This window comes from Mesoplodon bidens, assembly GCF_964165515.1.
Source record: "Mesoplodon bidens genome assembly, chromosome: X".
In the NCBI taxonomy this organism is placed as follows: domain Eukaryota; kingdom Metazoa; phylum Chordata; class Mammalia; order Artiodactyla; family Ziphiidae; genus Mesoplodon; species Mesoplodon bidens.
Genome location: NC_138163.1, coordinates 1499743 through 1517239, shown reverse-complemented (window position 1 = coordinate 1517239; position 17497 = coordinate 1499743). Strand labels below are relative to the sequence as shown.

General features: G+C 57.1%; 1 protein-coding gene across 8 annotated transcripts in view; it reads left to right on the top strand.

The window, feature by feature from the left end:
- The window catches only part of ZNF185 (zinc finger protein 185 with LIM domain), a 59085-nt gene that overhangs the window by 8595 nt on the left and 32993 nt on the right, over window positions 1-17497 (top strand). For 2 of the 8 annotated variants that reach the window (XM_081221885.1, XM_081221883.1), the window contains exons 2-13: window positions 3939-4017; window positions 4205-4328; window positions 4569-4634; window positions 6661-6699; window positions 6804-6881; window positions 7399-7488; window positions 8343-8429; window positions 9141-9224; window positions 9477-9518; window positions 10935-11018; window positions 11424-11513; window positions 15602-15688. In XM_081221885.1, the coding sequence (XP_081078011.1) occupies window positions 3984-4017; window positions 4205-4328; window positions 4569-4634; window positions 6661-6699; window positions 6804-6881; window positions 7399-7488; window positions 8343-8429; window positions 9141-9224; window positions 9477-9518; window positions 10935-11018; window positions 11424-11513; window positions 15602-15688 (905 nt within the window). In that variant the 5' untranslated portion in view covers window positions 3939-3983. Of the gene's footprint in view, window positions 1-3745; window positions 4018-4204; window positions 4329-4568; window positions 4635-6660; window positions 6700-6803; window positions 6882-7398; window positions 7489-8342; window positions 8430-9140; window positions 9225-9476; window positions 9519-10934; window positions 11019-11423; window positions 11514-15601; window positions 15689-17497 lie in introns of those variants that run through there. The other 6 variants (XM_081221886.1, XM_081221884.1, XM_081221887.1 and 3 more) reach the window with 6 other exon arrangements.

The following is a 17497-nucleotide window of genomic DNA, read 5'->3' as shown; positions in this document are numbered from 1 at the left end:
GTGAGGCCCCTTAGGGACGAGGAGCAGCACTGTGAACCTGGGGGGCAGTGTTTGCTCTCAGGCTGGGTGGCCCTTCCTGATGGCAGGCCTCGTGGGCCAGGAGGGCCTAGGACCGTTTGGGAGAAGCCCAAGTGCCCAGACGAAGAGGAAGACTGGAAGGCCTGGGCAGGCGGGAGGCCTCCTGCCCCACTTTTGAAGGCAGCTGGAGATGGAACATTCCAGTGATGTAGCGTCCATCTCATCTCTTTCTCCACCTTCTGCGTGGGGTGAGTGGGGAGGTGCAGAACAGTTTCTCTCTTCCCATGTCTTCTTGAATTTTGCATCCTGCATCTCAGGTGCAAGCCCTGGGCATAAGAGACCTTGACGTGTTGGACGTGGAGAGGGTAGAGTCCGCGGCTGCAGGGCGAGGGCTGCCCACCTCAGAGAGGATGCTGGGGTCGGATGCTCAGAGTTGGTAGTGAGGCTGGGAGTCCAGGCAGGCACCGTGTGCATGGCTGGCCTGAGTCCAAGAGTCTCCTCCCTGCAGCAGGTGTGAGCCAGCTGCTGGGGCCGTGTGCCTTCCTTTGGAGGAACCATACTGGTGCTGAGCTGCCTGGACCCCAGGATTTTGCTCCAAGGAGCACTCCGTGACGTCGTGTGTGGGGTCAGCAGGGCTACTGTGCAGCCACAGCTGGGGCTCAGATTCTAGCTGGGCCCACCACCCTCTGAAAGGGTTGGAAGTGTGGCCTGGGGCCAGTTTCCCAACCTCCCCGATCCCAGTTTGCTCACAGTGAAGCAAGACGATGGTGTACTTACTGCTGGCGGGTTGCCCTGATGCCTGGACTGGATGCTGGCAACCCACATCCCAAGGCCCCATGGATGGGCAGGACCAAGGCTACAGTCAGCCAGGCTGGAGGGGGGTGGTGTGGATCCTCGATGCCTGGTCAGTTCTCCCCAAGTGAGGGAGCGAGCAGAGAGCCTGCACGTGCAAAGTGCATTCATTCTCTGCTACTGCGTCTCTTGTGTTTTTGAGCCGGCTCCCAAGGGTGCTTCTGCAAAATATTTCTGTATATGTCCTTTCAGTTGTTTCTTTTCCTGGGCATTTTTATGTAAATGTATTTTTAAGGAAATGGACGCATCCTACACATCTGGTTTTAAAAGCTGCCTTTCATTTAATGATATATGGAAACCAATATACCTGAAGGCTTGTTAAATATAGCATATATCAATATCATGTGTAATGGGTGCATATTATTTGCTTGAACAGTAGATCATAATACGTTTAAATACAACTACTGGGAATTTAGATTATTGCCAAATTTTCACCATCATATTCTACACTGGGATGACACCCTCTTGTATACTGTGTTGTACTTATGCACTTGAATCCTTAGGAGAGGTTACTGTGAGGGGAACTGTTGGATCAAGGGGCTTGCCCCCTCTAAAGCTTTTGACACACACGGAGACTTGTCCTCCAACAAGGTGCCCTGACTGACCTGCCCCCCATCCTCCAAAGCTGCTCTTGTCTGCAGTGAGGGTTTTCTGATCGCCCACGGATTGGGCGGCTACTTTGCCCTCCTCTCTGAGAAGGGTCAGACAAGGGGAGTGGATGGTGGGTCTGAGAGGAGACCTGGCTCAAAGGAGTGGTGGCGCTACTGGGTAAGTCATGACACGGCCCCCGCCAGCCTCCAGCCCAGCGGCATAAGCAAAGGCACAGGGATTGACTTGGCAGGGCCATGTTCCAGGGATGCTGAGGCACGTGGTCCGCTTGGAGCACACTGTTGACACTGAGGTGTGAAAAGTGGCTGGGTCAGGGGACTGGGGAGTTTGCCCCCAGTCTTGGAGACAGTAGGGGACCAGCAGAAGCTGAGTGAGAAGCACCGGTTGATGTGGGCCAGGAGGGATCAGGGGCCGATGAGTGCTGCCAGAAGGATGGCAGAAGTCACTGCAGCCTGAACCAGGGCTGTTGCAGGGAGGGAAGGCGGGCAGTGAAGTGGAGGGAGAAGCCAGCTGTCCAGCTGGGACATAGGTTCAGATGTCATGTGTGCATCCATCTGGCTGGGACTCATCACCTTAAAGTCTCCTTGTCCTAAGGCGCTGCCTTCTTCTTCAGTCCCATGAGAAGACTCTGCTTCCTGACTCAGATTTCTTGTTCCATGAAAAAAGACATTTGACTTCTGAGATGAAGCATCAGTCCTGCTCTTTGTCTGGTGAGGTGGGACAAGAAGCTGTAAAGCCACCCTTTGCTGTGGGCTCTTGGGTGCATCCCTGCCCCTTTGGCTTGGGAGTCCCCAATGGCCCCTCTGCCTCTCTCATTCTGCATGTTCATGCATCTGCCCTGATTTTGGAAGTAAGTGGCTTATTTGCTTCTGATTTGACAGAAAATTTCTAGGCAACGTGGCCAACAGGCTTGTTGAGGGGAAACTGATGAGCCAAGGCCCAGAGGAGGCGAGGGACTCCCCCAAGGCCACACGGTCAGTCAGCAGCACCAGGAGACGGAGGGACCAAGATCTCAGGAGGCCCAGTGGGGCCATTCCAGGGGCTGCTGGGATGGGACAATTGGGCAGTGTGGTCCGAGGATCACCTATGGAGTGAGCTCTGCTCAGTAGAACCCTGACGTGGCACCCTTGGTGCAGGGCTAGGCACACGGGGCTCCCATTCGCAGTGATGAGGTGCCGTTCCCGGCACTCAGAGGGCTCGGGCCTGCTGGGCTGCTCATTCGGTGCAGTTTATGAGAAATTCAGCTCTTGCTGACGTGGCAAATTTGGTTTCCTCTTGGCCCCCTGCCCTGCCCATTTTAGTGTGCCCGTGACCTCCATGAAAACATTCCCAGGACTTGCCAGCTGGCAGCATGGCCCGGCTGCTCAGGGCCTGGCCCTGGAGGGGCCCAGAGGGTGGCAGGCCCCTAAGAGGGAGGTCGCTGTGCCTTAGGACTGTGTGGGCAGAGCCAGGGCCCCTGCTTCCTGTCACGCCCACTCGCTTGAGCCTCCAGCCCCTCTCCTGAGGCCCAAGGGGCCGGCTGTGGCGGGTCACTGCTTTGACTAAACCCGTGCTGGGCCAGTCCCATCCTGGAGAGCCGGCTTCCTCACCCCAGCGCCTCCTGGAGCTGGAAGGTGTCGGGGACAATGACGGCCCACCCTTCACGGGCCACAGAAGGGCAGCACCTGGCTCAGGGGCAGAGAGGAGACAATGGGGGAGGGCAGGGCGAAAAGACAGAGGAAGAGAAAGCAGAGCACAGGACGTTCCCTGCTTCCCCAACATGACCTCATGCCCGAGGGCCACGAGGAGTTGGCAGTGGGGGCCCAGGCTTTCCCCACCGGAGATGGACCCAACCCCCGAACTACACAGGGCTGACACCTCCAGGCTGTGCTGGTGCTGATTAAGGACCCCCGAGGGTCCCCTCTCCCAACAAGGACACGTTGAGAGTCACTTCGATCTTTGCTGTCCTGGGTAGTGTTGGGCAGTTGCAAGAACATTGGTGCCTTCTGTCCTCACAGCAGTCCTGAGGGGTAGACTTTTTTTTTTAACTCCCATTTTATAAATGAGGACACTGAGGCAGGCTGGAGAGGTTAGACGACCCGTTCAGGGTCTGTCAGATGACGACTAAGGAGTGAGAGAGATGGTCCCTCAAAGCGACCATCCCCCAGCCTGTCCCCTTCCTTCCCCCATCCCTCCTCCTGGGTCCACCAGTGTCGGCCACTGCTTCCACCCCTCCCCTACACTCGCTGGGCGGGAGTCTGGCCATCAGAGGTCTCTAAGAGGGTTGGTGGTCTGCCTGCCTCAGCCATCTCTCCAACAGAGAGCCCCTGCTTGCCAGTGTGCAGCCCAGCAGCGGCCTCTGCCCAGACTCCACCCAAAGGACCGTCTGCGTGGTCTCAGTTTGCCAAGGACCATACGGTGACCCACGAGCCATTATAACTGCATGAAGTGACAAGCCATGTGCTTGCCTTTGCCCCCAGGAGCCCTGTTGAATCCACCGAGAAGGGACGTTCAGAGCAAACACCATGAGTATCTCAGCTCTCGGAGGAGGCAGCAAAGGTGAGGCCTGGGTGCCCTCTTGTCCTGGGCTTGGCATGTGGCTGCCTCCTTCCAGGCCTGCCCTGCAAGGCCACAGCGCTGCCTGGGCAGCCGAGTGACAGCAATGTACTGGGAGGGCTGGAAAGGAGGCCTCGGGGTCCTGGGGCTGGGCTCCGCTTCTGATGCTGCCTGGCCTTGCCGCCACCAGGGAAGCCTCTGCCACCAGGCGAGGAGGAGCGCAATAATGTCCTCAAGCAGATGAAGGTTCGCACCACGCTGAAAGGGGACAAGAGCTGGATCACCAAGCAGGATGAACCGGAGAGCCACAGCCTGTAAGTCCAGTAGGCCAGGAGGGCCGGCAGCGACAGGCTGGGCGTGGGGTGGCGCTCCATGGGCCACACTCAATCTAAGTCACAGGGTGAGAAAGGCCCAGCTGCCAGGGCGTGCGTGGACACACATGCCTCTGCAGTGTGGACGCAGGCCAGGGAAGGAGAAGGTGAGATGGGAATGGTGGGCCAAGTTCCTGGGGTACATGTAGTGCCCACCCTCTTTTGTGTCCCCTCTTTCCTCAGTGAGCTGCCCTCAGGCCGGAGTCGTGCCATATCTTTTTCTTCAGCTGGGGAGGTCCCGAAGGCCAGGTAAGAAGTGGTGCCCAGATGGCCGATGGGTGGGCCCTGTACTGCAGCCTTTGGCGGACACTGAGTCATTTGAACTCCACAGGAAGGATGGCTTTTCCACCCTGCTGCTTCCTGGGAAAAGGAGTGCAGGAGTCACTGGGTCCAGGTCCATGGCTCCAGCTGTCAACTGGGATGAAAACTGTCACTGAGCATAATAATAAAGTCTTAGCTCCAAAATGCTAAGTTTTGCCAGAGCATATGGGATTATAAAAGCAAATGAGTATTCTGCATAATACACATTATCAGGCACATTTTTAAAAAGGCAATACCCACAGGTCTGGACAACTTCAGTTTTATGCAAATTCCTGCAAGCTCTAAGACGAGCTTCCTTGTCACTTTTTTGTTGTATCAGCACAGCATCCCAAGTGCCAGGGGAGACTCACACACTTGCCCCAACTGTCTCCCAAGTTCAAGATGACATATCTTGACAGCTGGCTGAGGGGAACCAGCTCTTCTCTCTATTTCAAGGACTTTTGCATAATGGCATCCAGGGAGGCTCTGAAGGGTGGGCACATCCTGCCCATATGGGGAGGAACTACTCCTGAGAAGTGTGGCGTTAGGGTTAGGGGGACCACTAAACTCAGGCTCGATCCTTGCTTCAAAGAGCCAGCAGTTGGCAGTTGAGTGCAGGGCCAGTGCCTTCCTGGGGTGGTGGTACAGGCAGTGGCAGCACCTGGAAGGCAGGGGTCCAAGTTCACTGCTAGCCACAGGGGCTTCCTTCAGTAACTATGCCCTTGCCCGTAATCTCTCAATGACTCAGCACCTGTTACCTGCCAGGTCCTGTGTTGAGCACAGAGGACACAACCCTCTCCTCAGGGAACTGACATCCTAGCCGGGAACACAGGCACATGCTGAGCAGAGAGATGAGCATGAAAGAGAGAATTGCGGATTGTGATAGCGGCAGTTGGCCAGAGCCTGAGCACAGTTCAAAGATAACCTGTTCTTTGGGGAGTATGTTTACTTTGGGGGTGCAGTTCTCAGCCTGGGCTTTGCTTTGGGAGTCTTTTTGGAAAACACGTGGGATAAGTGACCTTTCTTTCTCGGGTTCCACTCCAAGTGTTCCTGTAACTTGGTCACGTCCAGGAGGCCATGCCCTGTTAAGGACAGGGTCCGTGGGCATGGAGAACACTGGGGCTCTGCACTGCCCCTCCCAGCTGCCTGGGCCGGGTCCCTGTAAGACCCTCTCACGCTGCTCCAGCCCCAGGCTCCTCTGCTCCTGGACAGAAGAGCCATCTGCCGAGTCCTTGTCTCCTGCCTCTGTTCGCAGAACTCACAGCCCTGCTTCCCCAGCACCACCAGCTCTTGCCTGCCCACACCCCTCACCTGAGTCCTCTGAGCCCCCTCCCAGGCGGAAGGTGCCCAGCACGTGGAGTCTAATGTTTTCCAGGCACTGACCAAGCCCTGGCCGTGCCCTCCAGTCCCAAACTTCCATCAAGACTTGTGGTGTGGGCATCGCACGGGCTGGGGGAGGGAGGCTCAAGCAGAGCGGGAAGGGAAGGGCAGCAATGCCCCTTGGGCCCTCATGAGTCTTCCTGGAGGGCGCTGGGCAGAGTAGGGGGTCAGATCAGGTTAGGGGCTCTGCCTGCCATCGCCTCGGCCCCAGACCTCTGAGCACAGAGCCTCCAACCTGAGCTGGGTCAGCTCTGAGAGTGGAGGTGAGGCGGGCTGTCAGAACAGGCAGAAACCGGCCTTTGGAGGGGACACCTCTGTATAAATGCCCAGCCGTGGAACATGCCTTCCTGGGCACCTGCTGTGAGCCAGAGCCCAGAAGAATCGGCCTGGGGTACCTTTCTTGGGGAGCATGAGGGAGACAGGCAGAGAAGGACAGGCAGCCCGGCTAGGGGTGCAGGCATGGCTGGACTTCTTGGGAAGCAGCTGGCCACTGTCGCTCCCCTTGTTCTGCCTGCACTGGGACACCCAGCCGCCAACCCACTTTGCCGTCACTGGGCAGCCTGGCTTCACATCATACCTTCTTCTCCCTTGGCAGGCCCCCGAGCACGAGGGCTCCCACTGGCTATATCATCCGGTAGGTGACCACAGGACCCTGCCCACCTCCCCATGCCCGCCCGCACCGCCCCCAGCTTCTCCCAGGGGGGCTCACGGAGCTGCTTTTCCCGGGCTCTCTTTTAGGGGAGTGTTCACCAAGCCTGTAGACAGCTCGTCTCAGCCCCAGCAGCACTTCACCAAGGCCAACGGAGCTCCAAAAAGGTGTGTTCACAGGGTGCTGGCCAGTTGGCCCATGGGAGGTATGAGGGCCCAGGCCACGCTCAGGCCAGAGAGAGTCCTCTGCCTGTCACTGAGGGGGTGATGGGTGGGGGGTCTCTTCCTGTGTAAGGCAAGGCCCTGGACCACTACCAGTGCCCTTCTCCTTGGGCCAGTCCTGACTGGCCCTGGTCACTGAGAGAGAGGCACCAGGAGGCGGCTGGGCGGGAGCCCTGACTTGCTGAACTGTGTGCTTTAGGCCACCTTCTTCCCAACAGGCCGAGCTGGCACCAGGCTGAACCTGGGCTTCGTCAGAAAAGCAGGACCAAGGTGGCTGAGTCTGTCTGTGGCAAGAGGGCTGCCCTGCACAGATGTTCTGGGTATCTGGCAGGGCTGAGAGCAGAGAGGAAAGGGCGCCAGCACCCCCTTGTCCACCTGCCACCTGCCCGCTGGGCCATGTAGGCAAATCTGGAAGCAAGAGGGGCCCTGCAGGTAGACTCACAGAAATTCCTTGCCTCTGCAGCACTGCCGCTCTGGGGAAAGCAGCTGCTGCTGGGCCTCCCCGCCCCTCCTCCTCTGGCTACAGGATGACCACAGAGGATTACAAGAAGCTGTGAGTATGCAGTCACGGACCCAACTTGGTTCCCTCCTCCAAGGACGAGCCCAAGCACTGGGCCCACTGAGGGCAGCTGGCTGCTTGCCTCTGAGCACAGCCAGGTCTGAGCACAGCACAGGAGTGCTAGTCCTGTCGGCCTGACATCACTGCCCGTTGCCACTGTGGCCTGGAACCCACCAGAGGTTGACAAGCTCCAGAAAATTGGACAGTGTGCACATTATACTTCTGATGTGAAGCAAAGCAGGGGCTGTAGGAAGCTTGTAGAAGGAGCTAGTGGGTCTGGAGAAAGTGTCATGGGTCATGGCCCTAGCTGTTTCCTGGGCTGCGCCGAGCTGGGCTGGCACCTGGTGAGCCCAAGCATGCTGCTGGCCCTGGCAGCCTATCACCTATGGGCACTTTGTGCCTAACTCTGGCCTGCTTCTTGGATAAAAATCTTTGAGATTCCCTCTGGAGCTCCCCTTGTGGCCCCTGTCCAAGCCCCTCTCCTGTGTGCCCAGGGTCCGCATTCCCAGGGCCCCACATCTTTATATTGTTTGTCCCTTGTCACCATCATCCAGTGGCACAGAGCAGCTAGGGAATCTTTCTGGAGAAGGGGTGAGGCTTGAACTGGGTCCTGGGGTACAGTAAGGGTTGGAACAGGGACAGATAGCAAGTGTAGCTTTCGAAGAGGAAGAAGTGGCACGAGCAGAGTCCAGGGGCAACCATGCCAACACGTGTTGTTTTCGGCGTTGTCATTGTTGTAAGTCAGGAAGCCAAGCCGCTGAGGGTGGCAGCCTGTGACAGGGAGCAGGGGCAGACGTAGAGGGAGGAGGGGCCATAACCGCCAGCTTCTTCAACCCCCCCCCCCGCAGGGCACCCTACAACATCAGGCGCAGCTCAGCGTCAGTGGCTGCTGAAGACGAGGAGGTGCCCTTCTCTTCTGATGAGCAGAAACGGAGGTAACGGTGCCTGCTGGGCGTCCCATGGACAGGGCGGGACCCAAGTCTCTGAAGCCTGGTGCACCACGTGTGCTACTCTGTTGGCTGGAGGGTCGCTGCCAGCACAGCTGGCACTCCTGGAATCCCAGAACTACCCCACTCAGTGCTGGGCCAGCCCAGGGGACCCTCTTATGAACCTTCTAAGAGGGCAGAACCTAGGTAATGAGGAACTTCTATACTTTTTTAAAAAGGTTCCTGAGCAAATTGGACCAAAATAGGCAGTGCATGGTGCCCTGGGAGAAGCCTCCTGTATGTGCCTGGGGGCAGGGCCAGGCTCCAGAGGTGCCCATGCCCCTTGTCCCAAAGTGAGGGTTGGATGCTTGGGCAGCAGCTAGGCCCCGAGCTCAGCCTGCCCTCACTCCCAACATCTGCTGGCCCCTCCGTGACTTAGGAAACACACCAAAGCCCCCCACACTGAAGGCCCAGCAGACAGGCAGTCCTAAGGGCGGAGTCAACAGTAGCAGGGTCCCCAGGCCTCGGAGGTACCGGGGAAGAGCCGAGAGCTCCAGAGCCAGGCTGCCAGGCATTGACTGCCTGCTCTGCTGCCCTCTACGTGTGGGGTCTTGGGCAGCTCCCTAAAGCTCCCCCTGCCTCCCGAGTAGCTGCCTGGCTAGGCTGGCAGAGCAAGCCCGTCCTCATGCCATCAGATGCCCCCTCCCTGTGCCACCCCAGGTCAGAGGCTGCCAGCAGTGTGGTGAGGAAGACAGCTCCCCGGGAGCACTCCTACGTCCTGTCGGCGGCCAAGAAGAGCGCCAGGTGAGCTGTGGCTCAGCCACCAGCCCGCTCCCTGCTCTGGGCCAGTTCCTTTCCCCTCAGGGCTCTGGTCTTCCTCTGGCTGGTGACGGGGGGGTTGAGGGGCCCTCCTAACCAGACCTTCTGGGACTCTCAGATCTACTTTCTGGAAACCTGAGAGATCTGGCTGCCGCCATCAGGGTAGGCAAGGTACTGGGACTGATGTCACCTGTCTGTGGGTTCTGCCCAACTCGTCACCTTTCTGCCTTCTTCCAGCAGCCTTGCCCAGGAGACACCGGTCCCGTTCATCGCAAAGAGGTAAGTGTCGGCGAAGGGAAGGTCTTCCACTGGCAGGGGTGGAGTGTGGGGAGAGCAGGTGCAGGGTGGGATGCGGTCACTGTCCCTGAGTAGAGGGAGTTGTGAGGGGCTGGCGGCTTCTGTTTGGAAGCCAAGGAAGCACGTGGGTGGCTGTGGTGGCACATAAGACCCTGGCAACCAGTGCTGCATAGGCAGGAGCCTGGCTGAGAGAAACCGGCCCCCGACCCAAGATGGAGCTTCAGCGTTTCCAAGGCCTCTGGGGTTTTGCAGCAAAAGTAGCTACTGGGCTACAGAAAAGTTGTTCCTTTGCCCTCTTGCCCACCCTACCAGGGGTGGGCTGGACAGTGCCTTGGTAGGACGGATCACTGGGCTGGAGTCCAGAGGCTTGTCATTGGGAGCCCCTGCCTGACCAGGCCCTTGGAAGTGACCATGACACTGGAGATGGTCCCTAAAGGGTGAACAGGGTTCAGTGGGCCATGATCAGGATATCAAGACACTCCAGCTGACTGAGGGAGGGGTGGCACCATTAGTTGACAGGACATCTTCTGGGAAAAGGGAATATTTGGGGAGGACAGGGAAGAAACTTCTGGCCAGTTGAAATTTAGGGGTATTCTGTTGGGTAGAGAGGGAAAATATCCATGACGAGGTGAGGACTGAAAAACAAGGAGGACTCGGCATACCAAGTGTTCCAGGCAGAGGGCCCAGCTGTGCAAAGGCACGGAGGGGGGAAGACCAAAAAGGCTGACTAGAATACAGCCAGCAGAGGGTGGTGGCAGCATGATGCAAGTGACAGATAATGCTGTCCTCCTCCTGGCTGTATGCGGTTCCTGGGACTGCGATATCAAAGTACCACAAACCGGCACTTTGTGGGAACTGGCACAAAGTCCAGGAACAGATTGTCCCCCAGTTCTGGAGGCTACAAGTCCGAGATCAATGTGTGGGCAGGCTTGGTTCCTTCTGGGAGCTGTGAGGGAGAAGCCATCTCAGGCCTCTCTCTCGGCATCTGCTGTTGCTGGCCGTCCTTGACTTGTAGACACATCACTCCTATCTCTGCCCCCATCATCACATGACCTTCTTTTCTCTGTGTGTCTGTGTCCAGATTTCCCTCTTATAAGGACAACAGTCATGGATTTAGGGCTCACCCTACCCCAGTGTGGCCTCATTGTAACTTGATGACAAATTGATGCAAAAACTGTATTTCCAAATAAGATTACATTCCCAGGTTCCAGAAAGACATGAATTCTGGTGGGATGCTATTCAACCCAGTGTTCTGTCCTTATCCCAAGCTGCAGTTGCTAAGCCATAAACACCACTGAAAGAAAGCATGTCCTTCGGGGTCAGCAAGGTCCAGGGCAGCTTCGCAGGCCAAAAGTGCCCTGAGGACAGCAGTACACCTGTTTCTCTTCTTGCCCAAAGGGTTGAGGTAGTGGATGAGGACAGGCCTTCCAAGAAGAGCCAGGACCCACCTGCTCTGGCACGATCCCCTCCCGGCTCGAGCAGGTAATCAATTGCTCATCTCTGCCCAGGGCTGGTGACTGCCAGGTCACCTCCCTACAGGACCTCAGGGTCAGTGTCCCTGTATGCCCAGTGACAGGATGGGGCACAGAAATCAGTAAGGGCCTCTCTGGCTGGATGTCCTGGGGTTGAAAGGCGCAAAACAGCCTGGTCTCCTGGGAGAGAGTGCTTCAGTCTTGTCTGTTTAGTGCTTAAACTGTGTCAACTTAACCCGTCCACCACTGAGTCCAGTGGCAGCCACAACATCCTGAGGAAAAGTACCAGCTGTGGGATGTGAGAGGGTCTGTGGCCAGGGCACGAGCCCTGCTATTCTTAGGCTTGTTCAAGGCTCTCCTGTAAGTTGGTCAAGTTCAACCTGCGAATGCTGTCCTCCGCCTCCTTCTTTGCCAGTGCGGAAGCGGGCAGAGCCAAACTGTCTCGGGCGATTTGGATGGAGTGCACGCCCAGCCTGCCTAGCCCCGCTGGGACTCAGGAGCCCAGGTGGGTGCCAAGAACTGGCTCTGCTCTGTGAGGCCATCAGGTGGGAGGGTCTGGCAGCGGGGTGACAGGGCAGGGACAGGCTGAGCGTGGGTGATCTCACTCCAGGTGGGGCTCTGATTTGCCCTGATTTCTGAGCCCCAGAGTGTCCGGGCAGATAATGGCTCTCTCTTGTCTGCAGGCAAAAGGCAATCAATACTTCCTTGTACTTTGAGCTGAATCATGCTAAGTCCTGCCGACGGTGCCACTGCCTCTGGGGCTGTTACAGGTCTTGGAATTGCCACTGCATGTCCCACACGCCCCTCCCCGACTCAAGCCCCACAACCATTTGTATGTGACCTCGGTCCTTGGGGCCACCTCTTCTGTGCCAGGAGGGAGACAGGACACCGTAAGAACTTTTGAACAAGTAGGAAATTTTGAGAACTCTTCACGAGGTAGCATTGATGGGACATGGTGATTGATGGAATATGGGGGCTGAGTTTGCCAGAGCTGCTGTAACGAAGTACCACAAACTGGCTGACTCAAATAACCCAGTTACTGTCTCCCAGTTATGGAGGCTGCAAGTCCAAGATCAAGGTGTTGGCAGGGTTTCTCCTAAGACCTCTCTCCTTGGCGTGTAGATGCCTGTCTTCTCCCTGCGTCTCTTCACAAGGTCTTCCTCTGTGTGTCTGTGTCCTGACCTCCTCTTCATATAAGGATATTAGTCATATTAGATTAGGGACCAACCTACTCAAGTATGACATCATCTTTATTATATCTACAATCACCTTATTCCAAATAAGCTCACGTTCTGAGGTACTGGGGATTAGGACTTAAATATATAAATTTTGGAGGGGACACAATTCAGCAAAAACAATGCACATCTCTGAATTCTCCTTAATTTCTCTTTTGAATAAAAGAAAGCAATTAATGTTGGTTTCAGATGCCTTCTGAAAGAACATAGGAGGAGAAGTAGGTTGTGCTATATTATCATTTGAGAGGCATTTTAACATTTATTCCAGAAAATTCCTTCAGATGTCTACTACCCATCACCTGCTGTCCTAGCAAGATGGCTGTCTGTCTTGCTCAGGCTGCCATAATGAAGTCCCCCAAACTGGTGGCTCAGACAATGGAAATGTATTGTCTCACAGTTCTGGAGGCTGGTTTATGGCAAAGTAGGAAAGGAGGATTTCACAGCCTGGTCCCCAGGCCCCTCCCCAAGCATGTCCCTGCCACACCCCCCTTGGCTTGGGTCTGAAGGCCAGCTTCTCAGCCAACTAGGAGGGGCGCCCCTGTCTAGGCACCAAACCCTTTAGGGACTTCAGAGAGGAACAGAAGGAGTGCCACACAAGGATGCCCCGTCTTCCTCTGGACTCCTGACCTGCCTGGGTGCCTCAAAGGCTCCTCAGCACCAAGTGTACAAATCTGAGCTCCTGTCTCCACCATCAGCCCCCTCCCCTCCCCCCTCCACTGGCCACCTGTGGCAACGGCCCTCCCTCCAGGCACCATGGGGCTGGTTTCTTGGGTTCATTTCATTTCCCCACCTTCCAAACTGAGCTCACTCAGATACCTTCTCTCAGAGAAATTGGCCTGTGTGAGAGCCCCAGGCCTGGCTGCTGGCCCCATCACAGCGCTGCTCAAGCTTTCTTGGCTGTCTGCCTCACCTGATCAAAGTGGGGCCTGGAGGCTGGGCCCCAACATGCTGCCTGGCAGAGGGGCTGGGGAGCAGTGAGTAAGAGCACAGCTTCTGGCACAAGGCAAAACCCTGTACTGGCTGTGTGACCTTGAGCAAGTCACTTTACTTGTCTGTGCCCCAGTGTCCTCATGTGTAAAATAGGGAGCAGTGATACGTACCTCCAGAGGCCGTCCCAAATCCTAAATGAGATAGTACACATAAAGCCCTTTGCACATTGCCTGGGTGCTGGTATGGTTGGGCGCTTCCTGATTTGCTGGGCTCTTCAACAAATGGAGAGACCAACATCGGCACCTGCTGGTCTCAGAGGGAAATGCCGCTGTGGGTGCCTGAGAAGGAGCTACTGCCTCTGTATGAATTTGCTGGGGCTTCCGTGACAAGGTACCAGAAACTGGGTGGATTAAACAACAGAAAGTTGTCCTTCCACAGCTCTAGAGGCCAGAAGTTAAGTGAAGGAAGGTGTCAGCAGGGCTGTGTGCTCCTCCGAAGGCTCTGGGGTAGAATCTGTTGCAGGCCTTTCTCTCAGCTTCTGGTAGTGCAGTCAACCCTTGGCGCCTCTTAGCTTGTAGATGCATCCCTCCAACCTCTGCTTCTATCATCACGTGGCTGTCTTCCCTCTGTGTGTCTGTGTTCAAATGTCCCCTTTCTGTAAGGACGCCAGCCATATTGGATTAGGAGGCATCCTATTGCAGTACAACCTTATCTTAGCTAATTACCTCTGCAGAGACCCTATTTCCAATTAAGGTCACATTCACCCAGATACTTGGGTTAGGACTTCAGCATATCTTTTAGCGGTGACACAATGCAACGTGTAACAGGACCCCTGGAAGAGGTGCCATTTGAGCTGGGCCTTTAAGAAGAAATCGCTCAGGAGCAAGGCGTTGAGGGACAGGCGCCAGCTGGGGTCCCTATTTCCTCTCTGACATAGCTAGAAACGCCAGGGAGAAGGTATGCTTTACTTGCCTGTGATGTCCCCAAGTGGGACGTGTCCTTGCTCCCTGGCACCATGTCCTTTAGATGGGACAGAGTAGCGACAGCAGCCCAGGGCTTTACGCTGTCTTCGTGGTTATCATGGAGACAGGCGGAGATCAGAGCGATCTGCGTGCACCAGGCCCTCGCCGCTCTTTCACGTGCAGAGAGGCCCTGTCTCTGGCAGCCCTTCCATTTCCTCTGGTCATCTGCAGTGTCCAGGAGGGACAGAGGTGAGCAGCCCACTGACCTGGCCTCCACGAGCTCCCAGTCTAGGTTGGAGCCAGATGCCACGGTCAACTCCAAGAGGACTACTCGGACGACTCAAGTCCCTGTCTCCACCCTGTTCCCCCACCCCTCCTCCTCCTGGGACCCCGGAGTGTCCTTTCTAACGTGCCAGGCTGATCATCTCAAGACCCACCCCCCCAATCCCCACTTCAAGCCCATCTTGTGGCTTCCCTTTGCCACACTCAATCTGGTCTCTGCTTTTAAGACCCCCGCCGGCCTCCACCTCCTCCCCTTATATGCCCCCAGTTGGCCTGGGCTGGCCTACTCCTCCATGGAGCCTTTCGGGTGCCTTTGGGGCTGGATTTGTGCACGGCCCATGCCACTCGGCCCTCATCCTGCCCCCTGCTGGGCTGGGGCTTCACCAAGGCAGACCTGGGGCTCACCCCCACCTGCAGCCTGGTGGCCGGGTGCAACCAAAGGAAACAGTGAGTGGCTGTGATGTGGACCTGGGCGGGTGTGGTTTGGAGTGAGGGGGAACCCCAGAAAGCCAGGGAGTTCTAGATTCTCTCCAGCCCTAGCCATCACCACGGCCCGATCCTCCTGGGCGTCAGGAGCTGCAGTGGGGGCGAAAAATATACTGGAACTGGAGGGCTGTGTGCAGTCACCCTCGGACCAGCCTCTGAGCACAGGAACCCTCAAAGGGACCCTCTGAGGGCTGAGACTGTCTGATCCTCCCTGGTCTCAAGCTCACAGGCACCTTCTCTCTGACCTTCATCCCCTGAGTCTCCCACATGCCCCTTCCACTGGCTCTCACTCCGAATTCGGTCTGTAGGTTTCCTGGGCATTTTGTTCATCACCCGTTCCCATCAGCCCCTGAACTCACAACTAGCCACTTTGGATGCTGCAGTGCGGCCACGGGCAGGGCACACCTCTGCAACTGATCAGCAGCCTGTCTGAAGGGGGCTGGGGTCGAGGATGGGAGACTGGTGAGGGGGTCCTTCAATCCTTTTCCTCTGGGACCTGGAGGTCAGTGGCCCGAGCTCAGCCCAAAGAGGAGACAAGAGAGAAACAACAAGGGGGAGGGGGGAAGGCAATGGGTCTGGGTGTCCCACTGCACTAGCCAGGAGGCTCCTGAGAGAGGACGCCCTTGGATCCCCCGCACAGATGTAGAAGCGGAGGCCTTTCTTACCACCGACTCTCTGACACTCTCCTTTGGTCACAGCGCAAGAGGTGAGGAGACTGTCCGCCTGCAGATCACAACACCCGGGGCGGGACTCTGCCTGGTGGCCCCAGACCCAGAAGAAATGAGGTACAGGGGCCCTGCTGCTGCCTGGGCTCCTTACACACGATTCTAGAGTTGGGGGCAGCAGGGTCAGGGTGCAAGTGATGAGGCCTGGTGGCTGGTTGGTAGGAGACCTGAGCCACCTGGGTTCTCTGCCCCCATCCCATTTCACTCCACAACTCCTGGGGAGCGAGCACTTGGTCCATGGGAGACCAGACCCGGCCCTGGGGACCCAACGGCGACCACCCCGCACTGAAGTTGCTGACTGTCTGCCTGGTGGGGGAGGCAGACGCAGACACAAGTGAGACGCTGAGCGTGTGCCAGGAGCCCCTGGAAGTGATGGTTCACCCTGCTGGGCCCTATGGATGGGAGCAGCCAGCTGTGCTGGGTGGGGATCTGGGCATTGCAGAGCCCCGTGAAGCCACTGAAGCAGCTGTGGCGGGGGGAGGCACCAGGAACAGGGCGGGGTCACTAGGTCAGCCTTGACAGTTCAAGGGACAAGGGAGGGGGTCGGGGAGGGCACAACCAGCAGGGAGCACGGCAGGCCCAGCCCCTGCCCCGAGGTAGGGGGCAGACAGTCAGGTAACATGCAGGCAGGGTTTGGGGGGCTGGGAGCTGGGCCCCAGGGAAGCTTGGGTGGGGGCAGAGGGAGATGCGAGCAGGGAGGGGCCGCTTGTCCCCGGAGGGGCTCTGACTCCTGCTCATTTAGCTACTCACCCAGCTCACAGCAGTGAAGCCGACAGGCTGGGACCCCACCTTGTGAAGCCAGAGTCTGGGGAGGGAGGCCAGAGCATAAGCCCAGGCTAATCCTTGGGGCGGTGGGAGCTCCGATCTCCGGGGCCCTTGACTGTCTTCACCGGCTCCTCCCTCCCTACACCCTCGCCGCAGTCAGGCACTGAGTTCTATCCATTCTATTTTAGAGATATTTCTGTCCCTAGTGCCTTTCCCCTGGGGCCAGGCCTCCTTCATCACTCGCTCCATCCCAGAATCTCCTTGATATTTCTACCTGGGTGCCATTTCCAAAGGGCAGCAGTAGTCCTGTGCCAGTCCCTGGCGAAAACCCCTGCAATGCCCCCTCCCCTTTAGGCTCTGCAGCCTGAACTCTCTACCTTGCCCGGCGGGGCTCATCCACCCCCTCCCCAGGCTCCCCTCATACACCCTTCCTCCCTGGGCCCTCCCCGCCAGCCTCCCCCAGCCCCATTCGCCTGTGCAGGCTGTAGGATGCCCTTTCCCATCTGCATTTTTCAGTCTCAGCTCAGATGTCTCCCCTTTGTAGCACCTCCTTTGCTTGCGTTTCTCTCTGAGGCAGCTTCTGTGAGGGGCTTTCCGCGCTGAGCTCACACAGCGCTGTGTTCACCCCTCCGCCAGAGTCTTCCACACGGAGTCACACTTGTCCACTCACAGATGGCTCTGCCCCAAGGACTCCAAGCTCCTGGAGAGCTCAAGGCCTGGCTGGCCCAGAACAGGACTGCAGGAGCATTTCCTGCTGGAATGATTGAAAATCACCCAGTGTGACAACGTCTTTAATAAGGCAACACTGGAAGCTGCTTCACTGGTTTCCCTAAGGCGACCAGTCCCTGAGAAACAGGGGCAAAGTGACCCTGAGAGATGCAGCAGGAAGCCAGGCTGTCTCTCAGGAAGGTCTGTGCTGTGTGCCCCATAAGGCCTCTGGCATTTTGTCTGGGAGTGACAAAGCTGTAACAGCCCTTGGAGATCCTCTGGAGCACCCCTCCCCCACTTTCTAACAGGAAAGTCAAGTTGGAGAAAAGGAAGAAAGAGGGAAAGCTAGAATTCACTAAGCCCTGCCCTGTCCCAAACAGCCTAACACGTGTCCCC